General features: G+C 39.2%; 3 protein-coding genes across 8 annotated transcripts; 1 reads left to right on the forward strand and 2 right to left on the reverse strand.

Moving 5' to 3' along the window:
- The first annotated feature begins 2,499 nt into the window (after window positions 1-2,499).
- LOC116204000 (G-type lectin S-receptor-like serine/threonine-protein kinase At4g27290) lies at window positions 2,500-7,095 on the forward strand. Its single transcript, XM_031536011.1, has 2 exons — window positions 2,500-3,368; window positions 3,997-7,095. Exons 1-2 carry the CDS (start codon window positions 3,145-3,147, stop codon window positions 4,643-4,645), a joined length of 873 nt encoding a protein of 290 aa, XP_031391871.1. The 5' UTR covers window positions 2,500-3,144; the 3' UTR covers window positions 4,646-7,095.
- A 179-nt stretch (window positions 7,096-7,274) lies between these two features.
- On the reverse strand, window positions 7,275-8,066 carry LOC116204299 (S-locus-specific glycoprotein S13-like). The gene has a single exon (XM_031536392.1). It carries the CDS (start codon window positions 8,064-8,066, stop codon window positions 7,275-7,277), a length of 792 nt encoding a protein of 263 aa, XP_031392252.1.
- A 5,921-nt stretch (window positions 8,067-13,987) lies between these two features.
- Window positions 13,988-18,048, reverse strand: LOC116203997 (G-type lectin S-receptor-like serine/threonine-protein kinase At4g27290). Of its 6 annotated transcripts, none has more exons than XM_031536003.1 (8): window positions 17,318-18,046; window positions 16,284-16,939; window positions 16,064-16,171; window positions 15,485-15,624; window positions 15,180-15,390; window positions 14,858-15,095; window positions 14,591-14,741; window positions 13,988-14,510 (listed from the first exon to the last, which is right to left on the reverse strand). In XM_031536003.1, exons 1-8 carry the CDS (start codon window positions 17,935-17,937, stop codon window positions 14,205-14,207), a joined length of 2,430 nt encoding a protein of 809 aa, XP_031391863.1. In that variant the 5' UTR covers window positions 17,938-18,046; the 3' UTR covers window positions 13,988-14,204. The 6 variants fall into 6 exon arrangements, 5 of the variants coding, with proteins under 5 accessions (XP_031391863.1, XP_031391864.1, XP_031391867.1 ...); XM_031536004.1 differs by having other exon boundaries at window positions 14,328-14,518; window positions 17,318-18,048; XM_031536007.1 differs by having other exon boundaries at window positions 14,371-14,510; window positions 14,591-14,712; window positions 17,318-18,048.
- Between the last annotated feature and the right edge of the window lie 434 nt (window positions 18,049-18,482).

An 18,482-nucleotide genomic window follows, 5' to 3' on the forward strand; every position in this document is an offset into this window, starting at 1 on the left:
CGAAAATAATTAATTCTGGATGATTTTGTTTAGTTTAAGATATTATCAATTTCGGAAGATTTTTTTAATTTTGAAAAATTTTGTTAATAATTTTATAACAAAGAAATAATTAAATTAAAAATTTTAAAAACTCAAAAAACTCAAAAATTCCATTCACGGAGCATTCTGAGACCATTTATCCGGGCCCATCTAGTCCTTACTTTCATATATATATATATATATATATAGATATATATAGTTATAGATGTAGAAGATATATTTATATAGATTTTAGATATTATTAAAATTCTTTTTTTAATCCCATCGCGCAAGTGGTCATCTAGTTTTTATGGAATTGGGAAAAAATACTCCTATTTATTTTCAGAAAATTAATTTTTGGTTTTTATCTATATTTTTCTTTTCCTTTTCTAAAGTTACTTCTCCATAGAATAATATAAAAATATGTTTAGTAATGTTAAATTAGAAAATTATCTAATATGAGAATAATTGGAGTAATCACCATAAAAAGATTGTTGGGGATGTCTTATATCAAGTTCGGAAAATGGAAGACCCGGAGCAAGGACGAAATCGGTCGAAAAAGGAAGGTGTCTACAATCTCAGATTTCGTTGAGATTTTCTTTTGTATTTTCTAGATTTCATGTATCCTCGTAATGTATTCAAAAAATGAAATATTCTAGGGAGAGATATTAGGATATATTCTTTTGAGGTTATATATGGGGTCTTGTTCGAGTTGTAGAAAGTGCTTCAGAGCCACAGAGCCCTGACCCGTCGTGGGTTAATGAGAAAGAGTCTAGAATCGCGAGGACTATGACGGTGTGATCTTTTCCTACTCTGTCCATGGATGTTTGTGTAATGGTGTGACCGGATTATTTGTCTAGTAGATTCTTCTACTCTGTTCATGTATGTTTCCTTCGGTTTTAGGGTTTTACCGTGTTTATCCAGTGTTCGATTTTATTTCTCTAGTACCTCATCTTGTGCTTTAAGTATCTTGTCACTACAAAGATGATATAAAATAAATTCATAAATAGAAAAGGAAAGCTATTAAATAGAGTATAAAAAAGGAAATAATGAACAAAGAAATAATCTGGAGAACTAAAAACAAAAAAAAAGAGCTTCTCTAATATATATACTATTTTGAATAACGGAGAAGAAAATTCTTACGAAAATTAATTCAATTCAATGTAAGTAAGCATATTTTTTGCAATTTTCTATTTTTTAGAGAAATTTCCTAAAAAAATATAAAATTCTCCAAAAGTAAATAGATTTAAGTTTTTGGATGATTTGTTTGAGTATCCTGTGCTATTCCGAGGTCACTATTACAAATTTACAGCAGCACACTATACCTTCCCTTTCATATTAAATAAGATATATATATATATATATATATATATATATATATGAAAGTAAGAACATGGTGCACCCAAACAGACGGCCTCAGAAAGCTCAATTGCTGAAAGAAAATTTCTCAATTTTTTTATTTTTTAAATTTTATGATCATTATTAATAAAAAAGATTTATTTTTTAGTAAAAAAGATTTATTCTTTCTAAGATATTTCCTGATAAGAGCCAAATAAAACGAAATTTATTTTTTTAATTTACTGATAATATAACGTTGATTACATAATATTTAATACATCACAAATTTTTGAACTTTTAAAATAAAAAATTATTTCGAGTTTCTCTAATTTTTAATATTGAATATTAAAAATTAACATACTGTAATTTTATAAACTTCTCTAATATTGATCACTGAATGGAATTTTCTCCCTTTTCTTAGTTTAGATAATTTATATGATAATTTCTCATAAAAATATTTTTAAAAATTCTTGGAAGTTATTCTTAAGAAGATGTTTCATGATAAAATCTGAATAAAATAATATATTTTCTAATTTTTTATAGCATATATCATATGCGTGTACTGTGAGTTACATGATATTTAATAAATTACAAACTTTTGAGTTTTGAAATTGTAGAACAATTTGGACTTTTTTTCGAATTTTTAAACACGCGTATGATATATAATATAATTAACAAAAAGGAAAAATAAATCACGTTTTACCCCGTGCAACGTACAGACTCCACTACTAGTATAGATATAGATTTATAGATCCCTAAGAAAATCAGATTGTACTTGTTCCTACCTAAAAATGTGACCGCAACTGGCAAATTGTGTTGTTAGAGTTTTATTTTTTATTTTTTCGGGTTATAAGAGACCCTATGACCTAGTACAGGAATCGAAACAATAAAGTTAAATAAAAGGGGCACAACTTACGAGAATCAAACCTGAGACCTTATGGTTCCAAGCGACAACTTGTGCCACTGCACCAAATTCCCTTCCTCAGTACTCGGTCTTTATTGAAACTCATTGGAATTATGCCTTACTGATAATCTCGATCGGCCAATAGGTTTGGGGTGTCTCGTATTTCAACGAGAAGATAAAAGGGTTTCAAATGTCGGTCTCATTGTATGGAAGGTCGAGAGAGCAGCGCCACACACTTCTTAGGCTAATTATCAGTTACTTGACTGCTTACCTCAAGTCACCATATTCCTTTCCTGACCCATCAAAAAATACTCCTTTCCTACCATTGATTTTTCTTCCATACCGTCATAATCTTGTAATTGAAGACATGTCAACACGGAAGCTGCAAGACACAATGGCATTTCCTGAGTAAGTAGAAGACATTTCAACACCGTCATATACGAGAGTTGAGCAACTATCGGGAGTTCGGATCAATCTTGAACATCAAATGAGATGTCTTGTGTGCTCCGCTGTATTATGGTTACTTCTAGCTACATTATAAAATGCTAGATTTTTGTGCGTCCATGGATTCACTGAACCAATCCCAACCAATGACTGAGGGCGACACGTTAATCTCCGCCGGAGGAAAGTTCCAGCTGGGATTCTTCAGCACAGGCAACTCAAGCAACCGTTATCTCGGGATTTGGTTCTATAATATCCCAAGTAGAACGATTGTTTGGGTTGCAAATAGAATTAAACCCCTCGATGGCTCACTGGGTCTGTTGAAAATCGAGCATGGGACTCTTGTCATCAAAGACAACTCCGGATGAGAGTTTTGGTCGTCGAATCCTCGGAATTTATCCTCGAGCAGCAATACAATCGCTAAGCTCCTTGATTCAGGAAACATGGTTTTGAAATATGATAACTCGGAAAGTTATCTCTGGCAGAGTTTCAATCATCCTGCCGATACGATGTTGGCGGGAATGAAAATTGGTTGGGACTTTAAGCTCGGGATAGAGCGGCAACTTACGTCATGGAAGAGTGCAGAGGATCCTTCTCTTGGGCAGTTCTCTTACAGAATGGATCCCCGGGGACCGCAGCCTAAGATGCTTGAGGGCAACATCACACGGTATTTATCATTTTTCCATAAGTATTAATGTATATTTTTGGAACATCTTTTACGATTGCTCGGTTACTTTCTTTCCTACTATTATCGTGTTTCGTATGAAAGTCTGACGAAAGACAACTGCCAACAAATGTAAAGATTACACTGGTGGATCTCTTTTCCTAAATATTGATTTATATAATTGACACATATCTAAGGATTACTAGCTAGCCGATCCTTTCCCCTATTTTTGTAGTAGTGTTCGATAGGAAAAGCTAAGAGAATATTTGTCATGTTAGGCTGAGGCGTGTCAAATAAATTATTAAGTATACATTCCCTTCAGGCATGGATCGGAAGGACCGCAGTTGTCGTGGGAATGAATGTAGTGGCAGGTATCCTCAACCAAAGAGCTTTTGTTTCCACGACCCTTTTTTCACCTCCCCCTATCATCTCTCGTAATTATTAAATATATATAAGTTTTTAGGCCAATTAGATGAAAACTCGAAAGCATATATATCACAGAGAAAGGGACATAGTGCAGTGCCTCACGCCCTCACCTAGGAACCAAATGGTTCAGCCTCCAGTTTCAGTTCTCATCATTGTATTATTTATGTTCATGCCTTGCTCTGTTCTTGTCTTATCATTTTAACAGGTACAGGGGCTTTCCTCATTTTAGCGCTTTCAGCAGTATCCGGACATATTTCGAGTCAATCATCAGCCTGATAATTGTATATAATACTCAGGAAACTTACGGCACATATTATCTCCGTGACCAAGGCACCTTGTCAAGGTTACTTGTAAATTACACAGGCAAGGTCCAACAATACATGTGGAACAACCAAACACTCGATTGGATGCTTTTATATGAGTTACCAAGCGATGCATGTGATGAGTATTCAAAATGTGGTCCTAACGCGGTCTGTGTCGTAGCGAATACAGTTCGAACTTGCAAATGCCTTCCTGGCTATGTATCCAAATTAGCTCGGGACTCAAACACGCCCAACCTATTGTACTCGGGCGGCTATGTAAGGAAAAGCCCCTTCAATTGTTCGGTTTCTGAAGGTTTTAAACTGGTGAGGCCAGTTAAGTTGCCCGAACTCTCGCAGTTTGAGATGAATAGTTGCATGAGCATTAATGAATGCGAGAAGATGTGCTTGATGAATTGTACATGCACTGCTTATTCACGTACTGGGGACAGCAGCGACAGGACCGGCTGTCAGTTCTGGTTTGGAGATCTTCTTGACATACGGGAACTTATTAAAGGTGATTTTTACCGGAATGAACTTTTCATTAGGTTGTAGCTTCAGAGCGAGGTAAGCAGTGGTGCAATTTCATTTGTTCGTGTGACATTATCCAAGTATCAAGATAATCATTTACTTTTTAATGCATACCAAGTCATTCTAACATAAGTAGGTTTCATGAGGAAGAAGTTGGTGGTTGCTATGGCGATGGTTCTATCAGTCTCTTCCGCAATGGTCTGTTCATGGGTTTCTTGGAGGAGAAGAAAGGGCCAAGGTACCTAACTACTCCCTTTTACTATTCTCTTTTTGGCTACAACTCCTCCCTTTTACTTGACTGAAAATTTGTTATATATCTCAAGAAAAAAAAATCTCTGTTTCTATGTTAAACCCAGAAAACTCCTAAGAAATTATTAATTTTAACAGGGGTAAGATCTGATATTCATGATGAAGAAGAGGAGAATTTCGAATTACCCACTTTCGACGCAGTCATGATCTCACAAGCCACTAATGACTTTTCGTACTCCAATAAGCTAGGGGAGGGAGGCTTCGGGCCTGTTTACAAGGTCATCCGTTATCCTTCTTTAAAACGTATTGGGATCAATAATTTATAAGCATCATGAATTGAGATCAATCGTCTAATTAATTGTGAAAAATTCACCTTGACTTAAACAGGGTCAGCTCCCAAATGGGCAAGAAATTGCTGTCAAGAGACTGTCTGAGACTTCTAGGCAAGGCCTCAATGAGTTCAAGAATGAGGTCATGCTAATTGCAAAACTTCAGCACCGAAACCTTGTGAGGGATGTTGCATTGAAGGAGAAGAGAGGATGTTTCACAAGGTTTCGGTGCTGAAGTTTTGCAATGAGCGTAACCTCATTTTTGAACTCATTGAGGCCTTGTTGAGAAGTCTCCGACAGTCTTTTGACAGCAATTTCTTGCCCGTTTGGGAGCTGGTCCCCTTTAAGTCAGGTCAATTTCTCAATATTGGTTAGACCATATTGATCTCAATACATGATTGATAAGTTATTGATTACATTTACGTTTCAGATAAGGATAAGAGATGACCTTGTAAACAGGACCGAAGCCTCCCTCCCCTATCTTATTGGAATAGGAAAAACTGCCAGTTGCTTATGAGGCCATTACCGCATCAAATGTGGGCAGTTGGAAATTCCCCTATTCTCCGCCAGCATGAACATCAAATTTTGCCCCGGTTTAAAAGCAACTTATAAGGAGCTAATGAAATTTCTGAGTTGCCATAGGACAGACTTAATGATTTTCTTAAGAGTTAGGTACCTTGGTCTTTTCTTCTTCTCCAAGAGGCCCATAAACAGAACAATGCAGCAGAGACTGATAGGACCAGCGTCGCAGCAATCATCAACTTCTTCCTCGTCAAACCTACTTCTGTTAAAATGAGTCGGTATGCATTAAAATGAGTTGGTACACTTGGATAATCTTGCAGAAACAAATGAAATTGCATCTCTGGTTACCTTGCTCCAGCTCTACGACCTGAACGAAAAGTTCTTCATTGCCATGATCATCATTGTTAACTTCCCTTATGTCAAGAAGATCTCCAAACCAAAAACTGCATCCTCTACTGTCTCTGCTGTCACTGATGCTTGCATAAGTAGTGCAGGTACAATTCCTTAAGCACACTTAGTCACACTCCTTAATGGGCATGCTACTATTCATCTCAAAATGCAAAAAGTCGGGCAACTTTACCCAATTCACCCGTTTAAAACCTCCAGAAACAGAGCAATTAAATGGGCTCTTTCTTGTACAACCACCTGAATGCCAGAGGTTGAGAGTGTCAGAGTCCTGAGCAGATTTGGAGACGTACCCCGGGAAGGCATTTGCAAGTTCAAACAGTATTCTTTGTGATACAGACTGTATTAGGACCGCATTTTGCATACTCATCACATGAATTGCTCGGGAACTCATATAAAAGCGCCCAATCAAGTGCTTGGTTGTTCCATATGTACTGTTGGAGCTTGCCTGTGTAATTTACAAGATACCTTGACAAAGTGTTATGGTCACAGAGATCATATGAGTAGTAAGCTTCCTGAGAACCATGTGCCATTTCCATGTGAGGACTGAGTCGAAAGATGTGCTGATACCGCTGAAATGAGGAAAGGTCCTGTACCTGTAAAAATGTTGAGAGAAGAACAAAACCAGGCATGAATACGAAAATTGCAAGACATTAATTTTATGACCTAAGTGGTGTAGCGGCATGGGAAATGCTACTACCGAGGATTGAATCAGAGCTTCTTGCTACAAGTCGATGACAAGTGCCACTGCATTGATTCTCTTTCCTCTAACATCTAAACGGTTAATATCGAATTATTTGCCTGATAATGGATCATTGTGCACAGTTGACCATCATGCGATCATTCCGATCCATGTGTGGAGGGAAAGCGTACTGATGGATTTATTTGACACGCTTCCATTTAACAATGTAAATGTTCTCTCAGTTGGCTTTCAAACTTCTAATTTTCATATGGAACCCCACCACAACAATAGCCGAAATTTTTACCTAGTAATTCCTATAGATGTGCCATGATATACATACATCTAAATTTAGTCGGCCGTTTTCTTTCAGACTTTTTGTATGAAACACGAGAATCATAGGAAATAAAGTAACCTAGCAGTCCTGCAAGTTTTGTGAATAATATGCATTAATAGCAGTGGAAGCATCTTAGCATGCGGGCAATCCATGAGAGTCCATTCTGTAAGAGAACTGTCTTGAAAAAGGATCCAGTGCACTCTTCCATGATGTAAGTTGCTGCTCCATCCTGAACTTAAAGTCCCAACCAATTTTCATTCCCGCCAACATTGTATCGCTAGGATGATCAAAACTCTGCCAAAGATAACTTTCCGAGTTATCGTATATCAAAACCAAGTTCCCAAAATCCATGAGCTTTGTGTTGATACTGCTCGAGGATAGATTCAGAATATTTGACAACCAAATTACTTTTCCGGAGTTATCTTGGATGACAAGATTTCCATGCTCAATCTTCAAAAGACCTGGCGAGCCATCGAGGGGTTTATCTCTATTTGCAACCCAAACAATCGTTCTACTTGGAATATTATAGAACCAAATCCCCAGATAACGGTCCCTTGTGTTGTCCATACTGAAGAATCCTAGCTGGATCCTTGAGTTGTCCGTACTGAAGAATCCTAACTGGAACTTTCCTCCGGCAGAGATTAATGTGTCACCCTCATTCATCGGTTGGGACGGGTTCGGTTGATCCATGGATGCACAAAAAGCTAGGATCGGTAATGAAGTTAGAAGTGACCAGAATACAGTGGAACACACAAGAAATGTCATTTGATGTTCAAGATAACGGTTCCTTGTGTTGTTCATACCGAAGAATCCTAGCTGGATCCTTGGGTTGTCCATACTGAAGAATCCTAACTGGAACTTTCCTCCGGCAGAGATTAATGTGTCACCCTCAGTCATTGGTTGGGACGGGTTCAGTTGATCCATGGATCACAAAAAGCTAGGATCGGTAATGAAGCTAGAAGTGACCAGAATACAGTGGAACACACAAGAAATGTCATTTGATGTTCAAGATTGATCTGAACACCGAGAAAATTGCCTAAATTAGTAACTCTGTAGCGTTGAATGAAACAGGGAGGCGCATCTCTTGTATAAGATGGTGTTGAAATGTTTTCTAACTTTCTTACTAAGAAATTGCCATCATGTTTGCAAGCTTCTGGAAGTCAACCGTTGTATTCTTCCTTGTGCTTTCAACTTCTACATTCAATAATATAACGGCCCATAAGTTTTGAGCTTCTGGAGGTTTGGGGAAAAATTTGCATGGCAGGTAAGGAATATGTATATGTTGACTTGATGTATGGCTGTAGCTCAGGAATGGGGACCACACTGCAGCCCCATATCCCAGGCTAGTGTGCCATTGATCACCGCAGGAAGCACGAGCGACCTCATCATGGGTGTGGTGGCCGCCAGTGAGACCATGAATATGAAGTACTACCAATTGAATCCTAATAATGGGAATTTCATCTCCCGATCTTCCACCTGCTGCACATTTCATACCAATTCCAACCATCCTCCTCTGGAGGATATTAGGGCTAATTCCATTTTGCCTAAGATGACTACATTCCAATCATCTCAAACCTCCAACGCGGAAGTGGCTATGGTTGATAATGAACATACTAGTTTGTCACGGAAGCATGCATTTTAAAGGAACTTTAACTGAAAAGAAAGGACACGAACACCACGACACTTAAAATCACTCCTAGTGCCTAGTTGCAGGACCCAACCGAGAAGAGTCTTAGAATTTCTGTCAACTTTCACCACTCCCTCACTCTAATAACCACTCCAAAAAGCTAAGAAGTTCCCAAGAAAATTACTTGTGATTCCCCCACATGTTGTCTTCCAAAACTCATCCTCTCGTGTGTGTATATAGATACAAAATCCTAAATATTCCTTAAGATATATCCAATGTTAAAATCAACTAAGGAGATTTCCCTTTTGACACTACTAAAATACTCGACATTAGCTAGGGCCAGATCCCTCGCTAAATCAATAGTCCCTCGCTAAATCAATTATCCCTCGCTAATTAATAAATAAATTTTAAAAAATACATTTATCTTCCTAGCAAGGGATCCCTTAAAAAAATTTAAACAAAATAAAAACCTTTCGTCTTCAACCCCTCTCAAAACTGAGACCTCTCGCTGCCCTTTGCACATTTGCCCCTCACCCATCTATGCCAATCTCCTTAACTGTTGAGTTATATCAAATTTCACTTGTCATTTTACTACAATTAAATATATTTATATTACTTATGCTTTTACATTTATACTACTATTATTTATTTTTATTTCCCTAAATACCGAAAATATTTCCTATTACAAATCTAGTCCACTAATCAAGAGACAAACCAAACATGCAAACCATTATCCACAATATCCACTTACAAACCACATTCACCTACAAACAAAACAATTATCCACATACAAACCAAGTCTACGAATCGATAAACAAACCAAACATACAAACCATTATCCACTTTATCCACTAACAAACCAAATACACATTCAAACATTATCCACCCACAATGCATTATCAGCATACAAACCATTATACACTTAACACATCTTCAAAAGAAATGACCTACTCACCATCACCACCATCATCATCATCATATGCATGATCCTCGTCGTCCCCCTTGCCATGCCACTATTGACAATGTTGCTTCCCCCTAGAGGTATCGAGAAGGGGTTTTCCCATTTGTTCAGCCATGCAACTAGCAATAAATTTCAGGCGTGCGTCATAATGCGCCACTCATCCCCACTGTGCCAAATGGTCCACATTCAGTGGGTAGTGAGCTAGTGGAATTACAGCGATACCAGTTCATCCCACGTGTACGACCCTTCTTGCTTGTCTTGACCGTCTTCGCCCAAAGCTTGGAAGTTTCATCATTAGAAAGCTTGGTGCCAATAAATTGAGAAGCCTGAGTGAACTTCTCCTATTAAGATAATGAAAAAAAAAGAACATCCATAAATCAATAACATTTGATAAACAACAAGCCAAAGTTCTCGTTAAGTATAAAAAGCAAGTCCTTTCAATCTTAATTGCAACTTACCATATTTTCTTGTGCATATGGGCTAACCCAAGTACCATCCTTTCTCCTTTGATGGTTTCTTTCGTAGACCTCCACGAGAGTGACTTGTCTTCCTTCTTTCGTCCCCTTATAGAAATTCTTAGGGACATTATTCATCTTCGGAGCTAGCTCATTTCGTAGTAAGCTGAGAAGGTCATCCACATTGGCTGGGGGGATATTATAGTCACATTTCGCACTAAGATATCCGGCGGCAATTGAAAGGGCGGAATGCTGCTTTCAACCATGCCATATAGGCTGGTTATAATTCTCCATAAGTTGGTAAAATTTCATAGCTTCCGAATTAGGATCTTGAACATGTGTCATGGCCATAACTTGTCCCATCGCATCATAGATCATGTCTTTGTACCTATTTAATGGATTGTGAAACTCCTCCAGTGCAAGAGGATCCGATATGTATCCAATAGAGGATGACTCCGTAACGTTAGGACACTCCTTCCCATGATTAGTCCAGTACCAATAGTTTGGCTTGAAATCATTCTTGTACATATCAAGTTGAACTTCATCTGGATATATGAAACGTCATTTAAATTGGCACTTTAAACATTGGCAGATAATTTTTCTTAGATCATTTTCCGCAGTGACGCAGCGTGAACGCGAGTAACCTGTCGCAGATTCGTTGATTCTGCAGAATACTAGAACTACGACCTTCAATCTCCTAATGATTCTTCAAATTCCTAGGAAACCGGCATCAAACTCGAATCAAATACGAGAATGGGCAAAGAGCACAAAAGCTCCAATTTTTATTAATTGATTAAAAAACAACTCTCTTAACCCTAGGGTTTTACAATGCTTAAATAGAATTAAAAAGGTCTAAATTGCACGAAAGATATAAATTTTTCCTAAAATTGTAAAAATGCCCAAATAACATAAAAATGATCGTTTGAGGCCATAAATGATGAAATTCGACCTAAATCTCGTCTTTTCACAGCCAATGGCTGTGAGTTTTGCTCTGGAGGCCGTTTCCCTCGAGACAGGTTCTTCAAAACATGTTTTTCTCGAGATACCGATTTGCCACGTCTTCCGCCGCATCATTCTTCCCTGGGTGGAGAGAATTCGCCCTCGATTCGCCCTAGGAGTCCAGAGATAAATTTATCCACACAAACATACACATCTTTCATGCTTGACCGGAAACCGATGTTAGCCCATGCTCCAGAACAGATGATTGGAAAAAATTCTGACTCAAAATACTCTGCCCCAGTGATTGGTTCGATAAAGACATATGATATCCTCGTCCTCATCTGTTGATTCGAGGCACAGTACTTCTGAATTTCTTGCTTCAGCCTCGCCTCCCTCCTATATTTTCTTTGCGAGTCCATCCTCTTGTCGATGGCCTCCCAGACTGCATTAGCCTCCTTGTCGTCTTCATCATACTTCACAGAAGCAAAGACACCGACATCATTCCCCTCAAATTCATTGAATGTCCAGTTCTCGTCATGACCCTTGTCATCTCCCTCATCATTCCCGTCAAACTCGGGCTCTCCATCGCCTCTCGCTAAAAAAATTGCGTCATCAGATGGATCATCTTCGATAAATATATTCGCATTCCCTTCAGAATAGGAATCATACTCGACATCCTCCAAGTCTGCAGTCGGATTAGAGACTCGTCTGCGCCTCGGGTCGACCTCCTGCTGGGCCTCCATCAGCGCTCCTATCCTTTCGGTTAGGCGATCCACAATAACGTTCAGCATATGCTCCAATCGGGTATCAATGATCCGCTCGATCCTCCGATACAACTCGTCCTCCTCTACAGCACGACGTTGATTAATCGCTCTTTAGGGCGGTATCACTGATCCAAGAACGGACGCGACTCTGATACTAATTGACACAGCGTGCACACGAGTAACCTATCGCAAATTCGTTGATTCCGCAGAATACCGAAACTACGACCTTTAATCTCCTATTGATTCTTCGAATTCCTAGGAAACCGGCATCAAACTCGAATCAAATACGAGAATGGGCAAAGAGTACAAAAGCTCCAATTTTTATTAATTGATTAAAAGATAACTCCCTTAACCCTAGGGTTTTACAATGCTTAAATAGAATTAAAAAGGTCTAAATTGCACGAAAGACATAAATTTTTCCAACAATTGTAAAAACGCCCAAATAACATAAAAATGCTCGTTTGAGACCCTAAATGATGGAATTCGGCCTAAATCTCGTCTTTTCACAGCCAATGGCTGTGAGTTTTTCTCTGGAGGCCGTTTCCCTCGAGACACGGTCGTCATAACTTGTTTTTCTCAAGATACCGATTTGCCACGTCTTTTGCCGCGTCATGCAGCAAACTGCTTAGTGCGCCTAATAAATTCTATCATCGGAGGGGAGAGCTCGGGAGGAAGATAGCAGAGATTAGCATATCTGCTCTCTAGGGCCTCGGTGGGAGGAGCAAATCAAAGCAGACGCAGCTCAGGAGTCGAGCTCAAGCTCGGGGGCTTGCGGGTAGAGGGCTGATAGCTCGGGATGGAGAGGAGGCAGCAATAGCTTCCGCACATGGGATGACAGTTGCTAGAGAGGAGCTAGGCAGCAGGTTTAGCGCATGGAGAGGAGAGGCCGAGAGGAGCTCGGGATGGAGGATGTATGGCCGAGTGAAGGAAAGGGTTGCGGAAGAGCAAAGTGGGACGGAGAGGGATGGCTCGTGCATGCTCAGAGGGACGGAGGAGCAGATAAGGATAGCTCCCTATTGGGAGATGGAGCTAGAGCTCGAAAGCTCGGGGTTAGAGAGCCGATCAGCAGCTCAGGACGGAGAGGAGGCAGCAATAGCTAATTCGGTGTCGGTAGAGAGAGAAGCGAAGGATCGGAGCCACATAGAGGTTGCCCATGCGCTATAGGGAGGGTCGAAGATCGATTGGAGGCAGCAATGGAGAAGGCGAAGAGAGAGGGAGGGGAAGACAGATAATGTAAGGCAAGGGTTGATATCCAGCTAACGGTCAAAAGTCGACCTTTTTTTTTATTTAGCGAGGGTCGATTCCTCGCTAACTTTGATATATATATATATATATATATATATATTATGGAATAGCGAGGGACTTAGCCAGGAATTGGATCCTTTGCAAAGTTTCCCTCGCTACTGGCGGATTAGTGAGGGCTACTTAGTGAGGGATCAAACTCCACGCTAAATCCTCACTAATTGCTTGTATTTTAGTAGTGTGAATACACTCTGAGTCGCAACAAACTCCCGCCAAAACAAGAAAGAAAATCTTCCGAAATAATCCTGCTGTCTCCACTGCTATTTTTCGACTTCATCCCCCTTTTTTAAGCTATCTAGAAAACAATTATCTTCTATATTAAAAAAGGCGGAAAAAAGAGGTTGGGGTAACACTTCCTTTTCAGTTTTGCCCAAAGCAAAATACAGAAGAAAAGCTGGACTTTGATTGAAAATGTAATTTCAATACAGCACCTTGTTCGCTTCAAATCCAAAAACCAAAACCATCCCAGGAATTCAATTGATTGTCCGATTACCCACAAAGTACAAATTTGCAAAACCAACCAAATCCGAAAGTATAATTACAATCTTAAAATCTCCAAAATGTCAGTCAAATGAGGAGGTTATTCTATCAACAACAAGAAAAGACTGCAAGTTGGTTGCTTGAGCGAATCTACAGTGGCAAATATGGCTAAAGCTGACGAAGAAGCTAACAATGACTGGAAGAAGACAGAGCACCGAAGAAAGCTTCATTGGACCAGAACACTTTATCGCTAACTAAATTAGGAAAGTTGAGTATGTACTTGACCATTTATATATTACAAATGGAACCCAATCACATGCCATAACAGAAAGTTCACTTGGAGACTTTCTGTTCCTTCAAAATCAAACAAGAAGTTGTCAATCATGTAGCACATATTTTTGCATCTTCCTCGCTCACTGTCAAAATCGACTCGACCCAATTGAGCAATAGGATAGGTAAATATTATTCAGTTTAATCCCCATAAGCTAAATATTTTCCACGCCAATAGGAAAAGACAAAAGATCGATCCCAACTCTACCGACCATCCACTAGAGTTATACTAATCTCATTCGCACTGTACTCTCTTCTATTTGATATGATTTTTGTTCCATCAGGGATCCTTTCCAGGTAGAAGCCTGGTTCCTTGGGCTGAAGAAGTGTTGCAGTCTCGCTGTCCAGCATCAGGAGCACAGAGGACATGGTCGGTCTATCTTCAGGACATTTTTGCACACACAAGAGTCCAACTTGTATGCATCTCATAACTTCTGAAAGTGGGAAAGAATCCTCCATCCGTCCATCTATTAGCTCATATGCTTTCCCCTCGACCCATAGTTTCCACGCCTGCAAATCTAATATGATAAAAGAAAATCACACAGGAAAGCATCTATAAAATATGACTAGCTTGTAATTAAGCAGCTCACATGCCCAATAAGATTGAAATGGTGGTCAGGATGGTGAAACTCTCTGTTCCTTTTGCCACACACTATTTCGAGCACAAGCACTCCGAAGCTGAAGACGTCCGACTTTATTGAGAATATCCCATCTGCAGCATATTCTGGTGAGATATAGCCGCTGCATTTTCATTGTGAAAAGAATATGTTTTACGTAGTTTCACTTTTAGAGGCTCACATAATGATTACTATGAATATCTAGGCCGGAAGCTTTCAGGAATCTGGCCAATTACTTACAAAGTGCCAACTATTCTTTTGGTTTTCTCTAAGAGTTGATCCTCCCTAAATGTCCTGGCCATGCCGAAATCCGATATTTTTGGGTTCATCTTGTTGTCCAACAGCACATTGCCACCTTTAAGGTCCCGATGTATAATCGTCAACCTTGAATCCCGGTGAAGATAAAGAAGTCCTCTGGCCACTCCCACAATGATGTTAAATCTCCTCCTCCAAGCTAAACAACTTCCTTCCATTGTACCTGGTGAAACATTTCTGGGAGTTTAGTTGATAATGACAGAATATAAAGTTTAATATTACAATGTTTGGAAAGAATCACACTGACTGAATATAAAGGAGTCCAGGCTTCCATTGGGCATGTACTCATACACTAACATCCTCTCTCGTCCTTCAATGCAACAACCCAAAAGTTTCACGAGGTTTCGATGCTGAAGTTTTGCAATCAGCATGACCTCATTTTTGAACTCATTGAGGCCTTGCTTAGAAGTCTCTGACAGTCTCTTGACAGCAATTTCTTGCCCATTTGGTAGCTCACCCTGTTTATGTATTATTAGAGCATTTACATAAATACATGGCACTGATAAAATGTTGATTAGGTTATGTGTTAGAGAAGGATATATAAGTGATGACCTTGTAAACATGCCCGAAGCCTCCCTTCCCTATCTGATTGGAACAGGAAAAATTGTTAGTTGCTTGTGAAATCATGACTGCATTGAACACAGGTAATTCGAAATTCTCCTCTTCTTCAGCATGAACATCAACATTTGCCCCTGTCAAAAAATAAAAAAGCATGTAATACCAATTGTTCGATATTTGTCATAATGGGACAATTCTGTCAACAGTTTGTTTATAGAATGAGCATTGTATATATAAATTAGAGATTTGTCACCAAGAAAAAACATATATTGAAAGAAAAAGGAACACATCAGGAAATTAGTGCTGCGTTTGGTTTCAAAGTAGGATTTTAAAATCAGATTTTGATTTTGAAAAGGAGTGGTATAAATGATTATGTATAGGGCCCATACTTTGACTTTGTATGAGTTATTTTGTTTTGTTGTGGAAAAAAAAGTGATATAAATGAGACCCACCCTTTGACTTTATATGAATTATTTTATTTTGTTATGGGTAGAATTAAGTTAAAGTATGATTTTAAAAATCATACTTTGAAACCAAACAAGGACAGCCAGAGTAAAGGGAAGACAGAGGTACCTTGGCCTTTTCTTCTAGTCCAGGAAGCCCACAAACAAAACATTGCAGAAGATACTGATAGAACCACTGCCACAGCAACCACCCACTTCGTCCTCTTGGAATCTCCTTCTGTTAAGATAACTCAGAATGCAGAAAATGAATCCAAATATCTTGAAGATAAAGTGAGAACATTACGAGGACGATTCAGGACGACTCATAAATGAATGGCATTATTGGTTACCTAGCTCTGATGCAATAACCCGGATGAAAATTTCATTAGTCCTGTAGTTGTCATTAGCTTCCCTTATGTCGAGAAGATCTCCAAACCAAAACCCGCAGCCTGTCTTGTCTTTGTCCGTGCTTTCACTTGTGCTTGCATAGGCAGTGCAAGTACAATTCCTCGAGCAAAAGTTCTCACATTCCTTCAGGGTCATGGTAGTATTCATCTCAAACAGCAACAAATCAGGCAACTTCACCCCCTTCACCCCTTTAAAACCTTCAGGACCTGAACAATTAAACGAGCTTTTCCATGTACACCCACCCGAGTACCATGGGTTGAGCGTGTCTGAGCCTTCAGCTGACTTGGACACATAACCCGGAAGGCATTTACATGTACGGAGAGATTTTGCTTCGACGCAGACTGCATTAGGACCGCATTTTGCATATTCATCGCACGAATCATTTGGTAACTCATATAGAAGCATCCAATCAAGTGTTTGGATCATCCATATGTAATGTTGGAGCTTGCCTGTGTAATTCAAGAGATATCTTTGCAATGTGTTCTTGTCACGAAGATCATACGAGAAGTACGCTCCCTCAGAACCATTTACCAATTTCGGGATGTAGGCTGAACTGAAAGCTGCATGGACACTGCCGAAATGAGGAAAGCTCCTATACCTGTTAAAATGTTAAGACAGGAACTGGAGTGAGGCATTAACATAGATACTGCAAGACCTTTCTTTTATCATGTCACTGCCCTAAATCATCTTCTGTAACATTTAAATCATTAATAGCATTTGATTTTGCTCTGCGATCATGTCATGCACCAGAATAATTGGAAAAAGAACATAGTAATCCTAATATGTGATATACTTCAATACATATTTATGAAAAGAGAAGTACAAGCGCAAAATTTAGATCAGTTGCAGTTGTATATGAGAAAAATGACAATAATAGGAAACGAAGTCACCATGCAATCGCCGGGGGGGGGGGGGGGGGGGGGGGGGGGTGGGGAGGAGTTACTACGACATTGCAATCAATCTCCAAGAATAATACCTCGTGATGTTGCCCTCGAACATCTTACCCTGTGGAAATCCACTGGGATCCAATTTGAAGGAGAATTGTCCCAGAGAAGGATCCAGTGCACTCTTCCATGACATAAGTTGCTTCTCCATTCCGGCCTTGAAGTCCCAACCAACTTTCATTCCCGTCAGCATTGTATCAGTAGGATGATCGAAACTCTGCCAGAGGTAACTTTCGGAGTTACCGTATTTCAAAACCAAGTTTCCGGAATCAAGGAGCTTTGCAGTTGTGCTGCTTGAGGATAAATTCTGAGTATTCGACGCCCAAATCGCTTGTCCGGAGTGGTTTTGGATGACAAGATTCCCATGCTCGATCTTCAAAAGGCCTGGTGAGCTCTCGAGGGGTTTATTTCTATTCGCAACCCAAATGATCGTTCTAATTCGAATATCATAGAACCATATCCCAAGATAACGTTTGCTCGAGTTGTCTGTACTGAAAAACCCCAGCTGGAACTTTCCTCCGGGGGAGATTAACGTCTCGTCCTCACTCATCGATTGGGATTGGTTCAGTGAATCCATGGACGCACAAAAATCTAGCATCAATAATGAGGCTAGAAGTGACCAGAATATGGTGGAACACACAAGAAATGTCATTTGATGTTCGGGCTTGATCCGAACTCCCCAAAAATTGCCTAAGTTAATAGCTCTGTAGTGCTGAATGGAAAAGGGCAGCTCAGCTCTGTATGTTGAAATGTCCTCCCACTACGAAAATGCCCTTATGTTTGCAGTTTCATATAACCCATCGAATTCTCTGATACCATGTTAAATTTTCATGGGGCTTATAAGGACTTAAACCAATTTCCAATCTAAAAACTCGAATTGTAAATGATGGAATTAAGTCCATATAAACCATGAAATTCTCCTTTGGTTGCCACTGTGGGATTTCTCCTTTTCTCACATGGCTTAACAAAGGGATGTTGACTTGATGTAAGTACTCAAATAATGGGTAGTTGAATTGTCTGGCTGCACCTCTCTCATCCTTCCAAACATGTTTACACTGGAGAATTCTATTAACACAATTAATTTTATAAATATATGTGACGAAGTAAAAAATAACACTACATAAAAGATTGTGAAGTTTAGAAAATTAAAAATAAAGAACAATCCAAATAAAATTGGAAAAAGTACTAAATCTCTTG

The sequence above is a fragment of the Punica granatum genome, chromosome 4 (assembly GCF_007655135.1).
Source record: "Punica granatum isolate Tunisia-2019 chromosome 4, ASM765513v2, whole genome shotgun sequence".
Classification (NCBI taxonomy): domain Eukaryota; kingdom Viridiplantae; phylum Streptophyta; class Magnoliopsida; order Myrtales; family Lythraceae; genus Punica; species Punica granatum.